Here is a 14,000-nt window from a genome sequence, read left to right as displayed (position 1 = left end):
GTAATGAATACCCTCAGAGAATGGAATTTCATATGGCAAGAAAAAAAAAAGGTCAGAAATTACTGAAACACACCACATTGAAAACAATAAGATAAACAAAATAAGTCACCCTTCAAAAAAAAATAATAAGTCCTCTGTGGGGGATTCTTAACATGAAATGCTAAGAGTAGGCATGTCTCTAGAAATAGTAAGGTGTTGCTTTGAGGTTAAGCTATGGGGAACATGGAGAGTGGTCCCTAAAAGTTTCGAATATGATGAGCATATTCGAAAGTTGATCTGAGGACTGCACTGAATTATTGAAAACCATTGGGTGGGGTGCATGCTTGAGAAAGAGTGAACGCATGTGAGTTACATCACAATAAACTTGTTACTTCTGGGCAGACAAGCCTGCCAGCATGAGTTCAAGTCTCAGAACCCAATTGGTGGAAGGAGAGACTTGACTCTCGAAAATTGTCCTCTGACATACACACACATACTATGTCATATACCCCCCACACACACACACTTACACCACACAATAAACAGATTTAATTTGTTCTAAAGGTGTTTGTTCTACAACTAGCAAAGGAGCCCACTGGAGAGCATGCAATGTGTCTGTAAAGGGACCATCTACCTCGGCCTGGTTAAATGTCAAATGTGATGAAGGGACTGTGGTAGATGCTGGCTCCTGTTGGCTCTCCGTTCCCGGGCCTTCAGAGGCAACACCCTGCAGTGAGGAATCTTTGGAGCAGGTTTGAGGTTGGGGTGTCATGGTCTCATAGACAGGACCCACCAAAACACTCACACCCCCATGACCCGCCCCCCATGTATATGCACATACATAATATATACATACATACATGCATACATATGCATGCACTGGATCCCTGGAGAAGCTCATGACTCTCTGGACCTATATCCAATCATCCTTTCCATCTGTAGGCATGGATACCCTGAACAGTGCCATAGAAAGTCTTATGACGTCATCCAGCAAGGAAGACTGGCCTTCAGTGAACATGAACGTGGCAGATGCCACTGTGACAGTCATCAACGAAAAGGTGGGGAGCTGGAGAAGGGGTGGGCTAACCTGGGCTACAGGGAGGTCTTGGATACAATGTACTTTCATAAGACTCGGAGACTGAGTCAAAGCTAGACCTCTTAGGGTTTGTACTGCCATGTAATCAAGGTGGCCTATGTTTATAGAAGATCCGGGGCTTTGTCTGTATCTAATTGTGCCTTCCTTGGGACCTGGATCCTTCCCTCCTGATACCCCAATCCTGTCTTCCTCTTTTCCTTCAGAGCTTGACTCTGTCTGAGGAGATCGCATAGCACTAGCCTTGGCTTACTGTGGATCTTGGTTTTGTTAGTATGGTTCCAGTGTGGATTGGGCCATGCTCTCGGGGGTCGGGTGCAAATGTTGCTTCTGGTAGGGAAGCCCAGTGACTTATACATTATGGAGATGAGATCATCCTGAAAGGACAGCATTAGTCTCAACCTGAATTGTCCCCTTGTGGTAACTGAACAAATTCATTTGTCTAAGATCACATCAGAGGCACAGGGCCAAGCTTTTAAAGCCAGGTGATCTGACTCCAGCCTACCTTACAAAGATGCATGATGCACTATGGGGAAAAGACCTCAGGTCATAAGCATGTCCTGGCTTCTGCCACTTGACCCCATAGCAGTGGGCAGAATTCTCCCCAGCTTGCCTGCCTCTCTGCCCAGGCTGAACTGTCTCTCCACTCCTGCAGACGTTGCTGTTTCCTTCCCACTGCCGTGGCCAGTGCAGTTCTCCCTCACACCCCTTTGTTCTCATCCTGTCTCCCAAATTCTGAGTCCTGCATACCTCCTGACGTCTCCCACCAGAGCAGTCTGCCTGTGAAATGTGTCTCATTCCTGAATATTTAACAAGTCAGGATGTTGGGAGTTGAACGCCAGTTTTCAGGCTCTGGTTACTAAACTCCCAAATTGCCGGTGGCTGTTGCAGTGGGTGTCAGCTATGGAATGAATTCCACACACATCTCTCTCCTGCCTTGTGGGTGGAGAAGTGGGAGGCGGGGTGATTAGACAAATGTGTTGATTAGGCAGCATTTTGTCTCCTATGGCGTTACACATAATTTGGTGCACTGTTTCACTTGAGTAAGAAAACCTATGGAGAAAGAATTGAATCTTTTTTCTTCTGGGCCCTCAAGATTTGCCTAAACAGAGGTCTTGAGCCACTGAGTGACTTGCTTTGAGCAGTTTGTAGACACCCATAGCAGTGGTGACTTCTCTGACCACTTAAGCCAAGAGTCGCCTTTCTGCTAAGATGCAGGTCCTGCTGGGCTGGGTTTCTATGAGGTGCTTAAGGTGTGAAGTCTTTGCTGACTGCTGTCTGGTGCTGAACGGGTGTCTCTCACAGAATGAAGAGGAGGTCTTGGTGGAGTGCCGAGTGCGGTTTCTGTCCTTCATGGGCGTCGGGAAGGACGTCCATACATTTGCCTTCATCATGGACACTGGGAACCAGCGCTTTGAGTGCCATGTGTTCTGGTGTGAGCCTAATGCAGCCAATGTGTCGGAAGCCGTCCAGGCTGCCTGCATGGTGAGTGAGCCCATCCGGTGTGTACCCACCCCACCTTGCTGTCCTACATGCTGTAAGTTAGAACAGAAACCTGATTTAAGAGGATAGGGTAAACCCCTAAAGCCCCGGACTTTGTCCCACTCTCCTTTCTGTGGGCAGAATTCCTAATGACCAGCAGAGCGCATCTCAGGAAGCAGGGTCCGGTAAAGAACTGATAAGATTGAAGGGTCACATGTTCTGGACTTCAAATTAATTTTACTATGCAACCAAGAAATGCTGGTCATGTGTGAGTTATCAAAGTCTACCTTCAACTCAGGATTTAAAATATAATAATTAACAAGTTGATTTTTATTTCCTGTGGTTTTCAGCACATTGATATTATTATCTATTTATTATTTACTCTTAATTTTTACAACAGCCCTATTCAGTGATTAGGGATTGTTTATTTCTTTGTGAGGTAAGACCAGATGTAGCATCAGGAAGAGGCAAACAGGACCAGCCCCATGATGCTGGGCTAGGGAACTTTACAGTGAATCTGATTCAAGACAAAAACATATCTTTATTGAGCAGATGTTCTCTGGGTACCTTACATGGCACACACTGAAAAACGTAATGGCCAGAGCAAAGGCGGGCACCAGAGCCCGAGCCCAAGTGATGGTGGTGTCGGTCGGTGGAACTGGTGGGAGAAACAGGACCCTGTGCTGTGGTGAAAGACTGCTGAAGTTTGGCTCTTTCCAGAGAAGATGTGTGAAGTAGGGATTGGCAGTGCCTTGCTTTGGGAGTTTTGGGGGTTCAGGTTTGGTGTTTTGAGATCAAGGTTCACAGTACCCAGGCTGGCCTGGAACACTCCCTGTAGTCTAGACTGGCTTCAAAGTCAGCAAGCCGATGCCACAGCCTTCTAAGCAATGGAACTTAGCACTTCCGGCTCATATGTGGGTTTTAAAATAGTAGACCCTTGAAAGGGAAGAGCATCCATCTTTCAGGTGATCTTTCTTAGTGAGGGTGTGGGTTTAACTAATAATTGAGGTGTGGTGATCAATCCAAGGGCCCTTCAACCAGTGTAGACTGAAGAGACAAGGTTTGTCAGCAGGAGGCAGTGATCTGATGAGGCACTTCCTAACATGGGGGTGACAGAGTCTCCTCTGCTGTCCCCCTGGGCTGCACAGACCCTAGAAAGCCCAAGTGTGAGCCCTGATCCGGGGGCTGAGATACAGTGGGAGAGACTCGAAATCCCAAAACCCCACAGGAGTGTGGAAAGAGCTCCTGACAGAGAGGAGAGTGCACAGGCTGAGAAGGGATTAGACAGAGGAGCAGTGAAAGTCTGTCCAGGGGTTGTCTAAGGGCAGACACTGGCTGCTCTGCAATCTTGGTTAGTTTAGGGTGGGGACAGTGTGCCCACTTTCTTTGCTAAGGGAATCCACACATATCATAATGACATTTATGTGAATGACAGACCACACGTAAGGCAGTGTGGTTCAGTGAGAAGGGCATTGAAAATTGCCTATTGTCTACAGTGTATTTGAGTGGGGGGCGGTTGTTGTATTTGGGGGATTGGGCCTCATCAGACACACCTTGTCTCTTCAGTCTACACATATTTTTTTTTAAGTCTTTGCAATCTTCTAGTTCTTTCTGTAAAGGTTCGATCCACCCTGACAGACCCCTCCTCTCCCAAGGCTGCTGGCCTCCCCAGTGCCTCCTGCATTGCTCATTTCCCATCCCCTCGAGGTTGAGGTTTTCTTGTTGTCGTTTTCTTCTCAACAGGCTGTGTTTTGCAGGGCTGTGCCTGGGCTTCTTTTTCCTTGCATAGTCCAAAGAATCATAAATCACACCAAAGCTAGTTGCCGCACCGTCACCAGAATGAGTTCTGAATCCAGACAAGAAAGCGACATCTGGTGTGGTTTTGTACGTTTCGTACATTCTGGCTGCTTTTCCTAAATCCCTGGCTTGGTTACTGTTGCCTTCCCAGAAGGAAGGGCGTTGATGGCCGTTCTTTCCTCAGAAGTAGACAGTTGGTCAGGTATTTAAAGGCAGTCTTCATGGAGTCAATTCTCAAGCGGCTAAGAAAGAAAGGGGGCATTCATGCTTTAAGTGTTCATACAAAAGGCCAAAATGGTTATTTTTTAAATGTTTACATGGGGGAATGGAGGGAGGGCAGAGATAAACGGAACACGGGAAGAGCACATTGGCTTATGGGTTTGAGCCCAGTGAGATGGCCCAGCAGGCAAAGGCACTCACCTCTAAACCTGATGACCGAATTTTGAGCCCTGGAGCCCATACTAGAAAAGATCCAAGTCCTACAAGTTGTCCTCTGACTTCCATATGTGTACTGTAGCACAAACTACACACACATACACACTCACACATGTACATACACATTTACATACACTCACACCACACTCACATACAAACACAAGTACACACATACTTACACTCACACATATTCACACACAACATATACATACACTCAGACCATACTCACACACACACACACACACACACACACACACACACTTCTTTCTTTATCTCTAAGACACTATTGACCTGACGGGAAGAGAGGGAGAGAAATGGACCTGGAGTTCTCACCCTGTCTGTTTTCCCACTCACTGGTTCATGGCTAGAGGAGTATTTTCTGTACGTGCTGTGGGTCTGGGATTCTAAGCCTGGGTTTCAAAGGGCAGGCCTGAGGGGAGGGGAGCAGGGGAGAGGAGCAGAGGAGAGGAACGGGGAGGAGAGCAGGGAGGGGAGCAGGGGAGAGGAACAGGGAGGGGAGCAGGGGAGGGGAGCAGGGAGGGGAGCAGGGAGGGGAGCAGGGGAGAGGAACAGGGAGGGGAGCAGGGGAGAGGAGCAGGGAGGGGAGCAGGGGAGAGGAACAGGGGAGGAGAGCTGGGGAGGGGAGCAGGGAGGGGAGCAGGGAGGGGAGCAGGGAGGGGAGCAGGGGAGAGGAACAGGGAGGGGAGCAGGGGAGAGGAGCAGGGAGGGGAGCAGGGGAGGGGAGCAGGGGAGAGGAACAGGGGAGGGGAGCAGGGGAGAGGAGCAGGGGGGAGCAGGGGAGGGGAGCAGGGAGGGGAGCAGGGAGGGGAGCAGGGGGGGAGCAGGAGAGGAATCAGGGAGTGCAGGCGCTGAGGTGAGTCTGGGATCCAGGTGTAGACCTGGGGGAAGGGCTGCAGGAGATAAACAAGTACTATTTCAATGGAGCAAAAACCTAGATATTTTACAAAATCGAAATGGAGCATAACAGATGGTTAGGGCCTAAAATGAATGGCTTTCGCTCTTAATTATACATTTTAAATGCTAATGACAGCTAGCTAATTAGTTTTACCAGCGGCTACAGTTTTGTTTTTTCCAAACTCCTGGACTCATTTTTCTACTTGGAAACACTTTTTTTTTAATAATAAAAAAAAATGTTATTAATACAACCGGCTGGAGCAGCCCCAGCCATGCAGAATGAGGCACTTGAGTACAATCCAGGCTCCCACCACACTCCAGCTCTCCCCGTCCTGCACACCCACGAGGCTCTCCATCCCGAGCACTCACACCCTGATCCCCAGGACGAGATACACGGCGGTGACACACTCCTCTGAATTTGCTTTTAAGGCATAGTTTGCAGCAGTCTCGTATAGACTGGAGTGAAGACACCTTAGCGAAATGTCAAATGTCACAGGTGGATCCTTTATGGATTTCATCAGCCCCGTGTCATTCTGATTCCCTCCATACATGCAAAAAGCACTGATTGAAGTTTCAAGTCCAGGGTTCAGTGTTGCCACACGTGTGTGATAATCAACCTATACTCTAGAAGTGTGTGGCTGGTGACACAGACTTAGCAAGATCCCCTGGACAGGGCAGACATGTGGGAAGCCATGCTTCCTTATTGGGTGGAAAGAACCGGTTATCTGAGGATCCGGGCGAACATGGAAACCCCATGTCCATCTTTCCTGGGCTGTTGGACGCGTGTGACGGAGAAGCAGCTTTAACCTCGCTAAGGAGCCTGTTGGTGGTTAACTGACGTTTGAAGAGGAACTGTCGGTCATTTTAGATGAGAAAGAAACGATAAACCTCGTCCTTTTTACCCAACTTGGAGAACTACTTAACTTTGTGCTAGTACAAAAGCAAGTGGGCTACTAATTTTTATTTAGTATGTTTTTATGTATGTTAATGTATATTTAATTTGTGTGTGTGTATGAGAGAGAGAGAGAGAGAGGGAGAGAGAGAGAGTCCGGGTGCACAGTCTGTTCATGTGGAGGTCAGTGAGCAGCCCTGGGAAGTCCTTTCTCTCTGCTGCAGGTTCCTGGGGGTCAAACTCGAGTTTCAACACCAAGTGCCTCCTCCTAATGAGCCATCTCACCAGGCCTAGGTTGTATTTCTGAAGGCTAAATATGCCCATGTTGCCTATGCTAATGAAGATTTTTGTTTTTTAAATCTGTTAGGGTTCAGACTTGACCATAAAATATACACTGAAATCACAGTACATTTTGTACCAAAGTAGGGAACAGGGACAAATACGTGTTGCCAGGCCTACCGTAGGCTTTCTACAAGGTTGCTTTATAATTCTCAACCTCTTTGTAATAAAATGAAATAAAAAACAGAGGGTAGAAAAATCTTAAAGACCGGGTACCTAGGGCGCACAAGCTACCAAGTCTGGCACGCACACTCCGCCCTCTCCCGTGCCACAGCCTGAGTACATACCTGTGTGTATGTGTCTGGTGAAGACTTCAGTGAACATTCAACTGTGTAGTAACCCTTTTCACATGGTTAGCTGCGGGTAGTGAGCTCTGGGTGGGAAAAGGGATGAGAAGAGCGAAACATCTCTCACTGAGGAGGACCGGAATCTGGACCGTGGGTGTGCTCCTCGCTAGAGCACTTACTTGCCTTGTACATGCAGGGGCCTGGACCAGTAGTAACGGTGGTAACTATGGTAACGGTGGTGGTGGTGATGATGATTAGTGGTGTTAGTACCCCTGGTGGTGGTGGTGGTGGTGAACTAGATTTATACGTAGAAGCGAGGCCATTAACTTTTGAGAGTCCAAGTATTGGTAGTGAATCACACACACAATAACCAGGAAGAAACATCACCTAAAATGCTGTTCTCCTCTTTCCTTCCAGTTGCGATATCAGAAGTGCTTGGTAGCCAGGCCACCTTCGCAGAAAGTCCGACCCCCACCCCCGCCAGCGGATTCAGTGACCCGGAGAGTCACGACCAATGTGAAACGAGGGGTCTTATCTCTCATTGACACTTTGAAACAGAAGCGGCCTGTCACAGAGACACCCTAGCAGCCCGGGACTCGGGGGTCTGTCACTATTACCTGAGGATCAAATAGCTACACTAAAGAAGCCAACACCTGGCCTTCCACTCAGCTGCTGATGCTTTGTCTCCAGAGAATTTATCTCCAACCAGACAGTGTTAGACAAGCATGTGACTTCGTCTTGCCGCCATCATGTGATACGAAAAGAAGCATGATTTTTTTTTTTTCCCTGTAAGTTACGCTATGAGCAGTGGAGGGTTCTCTTGTAAATATCGCGAACAGGACTTCCCTCACACACACAGAAGAGTGTGGCCACAACCTCCCAGGACAACTAACACTGCGTCCTTGGATGAACGGTGCCCATCATTTTGCTGTCCTCTTGAGTGGACCTGTCACAGGCCACCTTAGGGTCCCTCAGCACTTTGCCCTGATTTCAGCTTTTAAAACATTTGGATCCCGAGTAACAGGCACCAGTGAGTTGCTGTAGAAACAGTGACCCTGTTGGTTGATAAAACTTGGCCGTTGGTGTCGGTGCAACAGCAACCCATTTTCCTCCACAAGCTCTTTGTCACATGGACACCAGTTCACGTCTGCAGCTGTGTGGGGTGCTGGGCAGAGGAGAACTTTAAAGTTGATAGAAAACTGAAATTGAGGAATTAAAATCAAGCAAAAAAAAAAAAAAAAGCCTTTCTTTTCAGATGGTTTTCAGACTGGTTATTTAAAAGAGAGAGATTAACGGAGTCATGGTGCATTTTGGATGGAACATATTTCAAACTTCTGCCTTACATTGTTCAATGCAGCTAGAGAATTGAAATGTACTATGGCCATTCTCAACCCTCACCCGGAAAATGAAATATTCCTACAGTTTCCATCCTTAGTTTGATACCGAGCTAATATGCAATTTAGAGTTGAGGAAATGTCATTTATATCTGTCACACACTGTTATTTTCAGTCTCCACTGTGTGATTCCTGATAGTTCTGGATAAGCGTTCTCCTGGGACCCCCTCGCTGCCCCAGCCTTTCTCTGTGCTCTTTGTCCAGGAAGCTGTCCACCCATTACGTATTGTCCATGGCAACAAATCTTAGGTTGTGATTTTCCTGAATTTATGTGCTTAATGTTAGAAATTTGTGACTTGACTAGACGTGTTTTTAAACTTTTCCCATTTTACTTTTTATGATTTAATTTTTTTTTCCGATCAGAGCAGAAAGAATGGATTTCCTTACAGTGTCTCCCACATATCATTTTCCTGCCTTGGTTTTCACGTAGCTAAGGAACCTAACCATGAACACACACACACACACACACACACACACACACACACACACATGTTTAGACTCTTGTCGACACTGTGATTTTACAAGGAAGTCGCCCATCTTATTGCTGTTGTTTACTTTTAATGTCAAAACCAATATCATTATAAAATACTTTTTTTAAAACTCTGTTCTGTACCTGTTAGAACAGACCGCACAGTGTTATCATACTTGAGCCTTACATGGTAGGAAAGGCTCTAAACTCACTGAAGAAATCAGAACACAGAGCGCCAGAAGCTAAAGAAATGGCTTAGGATGCCACCAAAGTTCATGAGAGCCACATCTCCAAACTTTTACTTTACAGCTCCTCCGTGCAATCAGGAGGACCCCTTCACAAATGACTCTGGGCCACACAGTGAACAGAAAGAATTCTGTCAGGCAATGTCTGAATTCCCGAGAGAGGTGGGAAAGTATAAATTTTCTCCACCCGGTGGCGCCGTAAGAGCATTGTCCTTTCTCACACAGTCCCGGACTGTGTTTCCCAAACGTGTCATAGGGTCCTCAGCAGCCTGGTCAGACTCTCCAGAGGTTTTTGTGACCTGTGTTGGGAACATTCCCACCTGTGGTGTTTACCACCGCAGGCCATGATGGAGTGACACCGAAGCTGCAATTGTTCGTTGTAAAAGTGATGTTACTTGAGAAAGGTGTTACCCTTGGTGCTGGCTTGTACACTAGCTGACATAACAGGTGCCATCTGAGACATTGGTACAGACCGAGAACCTTATTGTGCCCAGAGAAAAACTGTTCAGCATCCCTTCATCCTGGTCTTACCTTGATCTCCACAGCAGAATGTTTTAGGGCCCTAGGCTTCAATGCTCTGAAGAAATCTGCATTTCTATAGGCAGTCTCTACCCCCCCACACACCCCTTTTTTTAAGGCATACGTTTGTTTGTTTGTTTGTTTGTTTGTTTGTTTGTTTGATTTTAGAGTCAAGAAGACTGAGCTAGCTTTAAGTAGCAAACTGATTTATATATGCAATTTTAGGATGCAGTAAGATGAATTTTACATGTGAAATGCTTTTACTGCACACATTCTGAGAATAGCTTTGCGTGCTAAGTGCAGGTTGATTTTTTTTTTGTAAAATTAATTATGTTAAACAATATGTTCAGACACTTTCTGCCATGGCCATAAAGTATGTATGAAAGTATGTTTGTATTTGTCTGTGAGAGAATGCCAGTGTTTGATCTGAGGTCTTTGTGATACTTCGGTTACCTATGCATTCTTTATATTTGTGATTCGGTAAACAGGCTGCCATGTTCACAATGCCTTGAGTGTCTTATCTTTTTTTTTTTTAATTAACCTGTTAAATACAGCCTGAAATATTTTTATTTTATTTATTGTATTTTTACTGAAATATACTGCATTATTTGTTACTGTATTATCTGTACTGGGTATGATGTCCGTGTATCCAGGTCTTTACGTAAGTAACTCAGTGAACTATACCATCACCTAAAAGGTGGTTTTGTAATGATTTGCAGTCACACTTCTGTTGGAATCTGTAGAAGAGAAGGCAAAATGCTTAAAGTTCCTTTTATTTTTTGAGAGCCGCTAGATGGATATGCCCTTGCCGCCTTGTCTGCGTGCTCCTTGGAATCCGCAAGGGGGTAGCCGCATGCCATTGGGCGAAGACCTTCACTTTGTAGACTAAGGCACTGTGCGGTGCTCCGTTTTTTATGTCCTTCACAACATGTCTGATTTCATCAGAAATACACACACAGAGCCACGTGCCCTTTGTTTCCACCTGGACTTAAGGCCGTTCGTAGCTCATTAGAGCCACTGTTTTATTTGTCTGTCTGTCTGTCTTACTGCATGAAGGGACATTAGACCCATTTCCATTAAAGCAAATTTTTGGCAATGCAGCTGTTGGCACTGCTACTTTCTTTTCTAAACCCACTTTAGGTGTTTGAGGAGGACACAAGCAAACTATTCAAAACTGGGCCTCTTAACTTGTGGCCCCAAAATTCCCCTTTGTGTATGACACATACTCTGAGCATTTCAACACAAGACTTCAGACCACCACGTGTGTCCCTGCCGTTAGCACAGTTTAATGAAACCAAAAGCTCTCTGGTTGGCCCGGCTTAACCTAACCTCTGATGTGTTTATAGCCAGTAAGGAAGTAAATGGACTTGTTTCGGCATACTGGTGGTGTAGCCCTGTGGGCAGCTCCTGCACCACGTGTGCAGGAATCTGAGTTTAGTCCCTGGAAAGGATGGGAGGAAAGGTTGTCACGTCAAGCCTTGAGGACATCGCCAGGGAGCCACATCAGCCACGTCCTCCTGAAAGGACATCTTGGCTCTTTGTGTTGTTGTTTCCTGTGACCAAATTTACACACTCACATGTAAAATGTCCTGGGAATAAAGTAGCTGCATAAAGTCGTTGACTTGTCAATCCCACAGCCTGGCCACATTCATAAGAAGCACATAAAAATTTAGTGTCTCTACCGTAATTTTATTTGCTGTATTATTCTGACTTCAAGTTAAACCTTTTTTTTTTTTAAATCACTTTCCTAATGGAAGGCTCTGCTTCTGTTGGTGAGTGTGCTTCCCCACCTAGTAAGAATTAGGAGGTAGTTACTTTAACATTTTTAGTCAGTAAAGAACACTGAAACCTATCTTGTCAGCAGCTAGAGATTTTTGGTAAACAATTTTAGGATTAAGGTATTTTAACACAGAGATACACACAGTCTGCCTTTCATTCTTATAAGATTGAGGAACAGAGGGGTGGGAATCCATAAATCCAAAATGAAAGTCGATAACTAGAAAGCCAACTGGGTCTGTTTTAACTCCCTGACATACAAGAGACAAATAATTAAAAGTATGAACCCAAGTTTTGTTCATTCGCTGTGTTGTTATGTTGTCTGGTCTTTGAGATAGGTCTCATGAGATAACCCAGACTGGTCTTGAACTCCTGGCAATCCTCCTGCCCCAGCCTCCTGTGTTCAGGGATTACAGATGTATGCCACCACACCCCACCTTCTCTTACATATTAAAGACAACTCTCAAAGGACAACGTTCCCTCCTTTCAGAGGGTTTACACCAGTAAATAGTTTCAGGTAGAAAATATGAATTTGCTTGGGCAAGGCTCTGGGTTCAACCCCCAGCACCACGAAGTCAATAAAAATATGAATCGTTACTGCAGTATTTGAATGCTATAGTAGTTTGATGGTTTTTTTATTTTGCCAACACTTAAAGATCAAGAAGGTGAAGTACCAGTTAAAGACAGCGTGCTTGGCCGTCCTCACTAGAACTCTTACGTTGCTTTTATCTTGGTTTTCTTCTTACTTTATCAGGAAATTATTGCTCCTGTCCTCCCTAGAAGGTTCCTAAAGAAGAGCAGAGGCTCCGTGAATGTGCAGAGAAGACTTAGTGCCAAGTATATATTAGGAGATACCCGTGTGGTGACAGAAACCACATGCTGGTATAGACTAGAAAATACCCTAACCCTCTATGGAGCAAAGAGCTAACCCAGAAAACGGATGTTAGGGTGAAGGTTTTCGGGGTGAAATGGCAGCTCCTCTCTGTGCAGTGGTAGATTAGGTCCCCAAAACACATTCAAAGAGATGCGTAGTTTGTGTGTTGGTAAGATAGCTAAGCACTGGGAGCAGTGCGGGCTTGTGACTTACTTACAGACTGGGATAGAAAGTAGCACCCGGTACGTGCTAAGTGGGGCCCAGACAGGATCTACTGTGCAGCTCACACTAGGCTGGAACGGGGAGCTCTCGTACCCCTTCCCTCAACATTCTGTGCTTTAAAGAATCAACCAGCAAAAGTACTCTGGCATATAATTGCAAACCTCTTAAAGTACAAGACTTGTTTTCTTCACTCAGATTTTAATGGAAAATATAAATCTTTAGCTAAAATAAAACTGTACTATGAAAGCCAAACCCACCAATCCTCAGTCCTTCCCACCTCCAGTGAGACAACAATAATAAAAAGACCACTGGGGCTGAGGCAGACCCCAGTCTGCGGGAGTCCTGACTGAAGCATTTAGAACTCACAGTTCTGTGCTGTTGGATTCTCAAGGTAAAACTTTACATTCAAACTGCATGTGCCTGAACTTTAAAAAAAAAAAAAACTAGGAATTGTAATCACAACTTTATTTAATGTCAAACAATTTCTGTCGCCATGATGAAAACAAAAATCAGACCCAGAAATGACAATCATGTCAGTGTTAATAGGCAATGGTTAATAGAGCTAAGAGTCATTGACACTCAATGCAAAGAACATGGTGCCACAGTAGATTCTAATTGTGCGTCAGAAATGAGTTACCAAGGTTTGGTCTCTGTGTGCCACCGAAGTGACTTGTACCGTGCCACCAGATCTTTGCCTACAATCAGAAACCTCTGAGTTTCTCCAATCATATGTCGCTTCTGTTCGACAGACCGTTCTCAGAATTGAATCCTTGGGTGGAGTCTTGCTCACTGTCCCTTTTCCAACAATGTTTGGCAGAAACAGAGGGGAAGGACTATAATGCTTAATCTACTCCGGATTCTGGAGAGTCTCCAGAAACCTTTCTTTCCTGAATGAACATCTGGACTGCACATCTGGTACTTGGGATTTCTTGTGCTTCCTACTCTACCCAAAGTTCAGTCGACTAGAGAGCCTCCTGACATGTCCTGTCTCAGCAACAGTGGGATGCTTAAGGACAAGGCTGGCCTCATTGGGATGCAAGAGGTTTTGGCTACAGTAACTGCCTAGCTAAGGAGCAGTCCCAGGTTCCTGGCTAGAGCTGGAGCAGGCTGGGAAGAACAGCAGCCTTTGTGTCTCAGTGAGGCCTGCACATCAGCCTGCTGGAAGGGATCCTGGGTTCCCTAAAGGTAAGACAGCCATGCTCCGCCCTTGTGTAAGACCGCCCCAGAGAGACAAGATCTAACAGCTGATCCAGTCTGCAACTGAGCTTCCTAAAACAGGTTA

The 14,000-nt window shown here is 45.8% G+C and overlaps 2 protein-coding genes across 4 annotated transcripts in view; one reads left to right on the top strand and one right to left on the bottom strand.

Annotated features, from left to right (window-relative positions):
- Positions 1-11,031, top strand: part of APBB2 (amyloid beta precursor protein binding family B member 2) — a 294,663-nt gene extending 283,632 nt beyond the window's left edge. For 2 of the 3 annotated variants that reach the window (XM_080916433.1, XM_080916432.1), the window contains exons 15-17: positions 922-1,037; positions 2,378-2,557; positions 7,637-11,031. In XM_080916433.1, coding sequence (XP_080772559.1) covers positions 922-1,037; positions 2,378-2,557; positions 7,637-7,804 — 464 coding nt within the window. In that variant the 3' untranslated portion in view covers positions 7,805-11,031. The remainder of the gene's footprint in view (positions 1-921; positions 1,038-2,377; positions 2,558-7,636) is intronic. The other variant, XM_080916434.1, reaches the window with a different exon arrangement.
- A 1,333-nt stretch (positions 11,032-12,364) lies between these two features.
- The window catches only part of NSUN7 (NOP2/Sun RNA methyltransferase family member 7), a gene marked incomplete at both ends in the record, with an annotated part of 48,423 nt that continues 46,787 nt past the window's right edge, over positions 12,365-14,000 (bottom strand). The window contains one exon of the mRNA XM_080942261.1: positions 12,365-12,409. Within this exon, the coding sequence (XP_080798387.1) occupies positions 12,365-12,409 (45 nt within the window). The remainder of the gene's footprint in view (positions 12,410-14,000) is intronic.

The sequence above is a fragment of the Micromys minutus genome, assembly GCF_963924665.1.
Source record: "Micromys minutus genome assembly, chromosome: 1".
NCBI lineage: Eukaryota > Metazoa > Chordata > Mammalia > Rodentia > Muridae > Micromys > Micromys minutus.
This window is presented reverse-complemented; position numbering and strand designations above follow the sequence as displayed.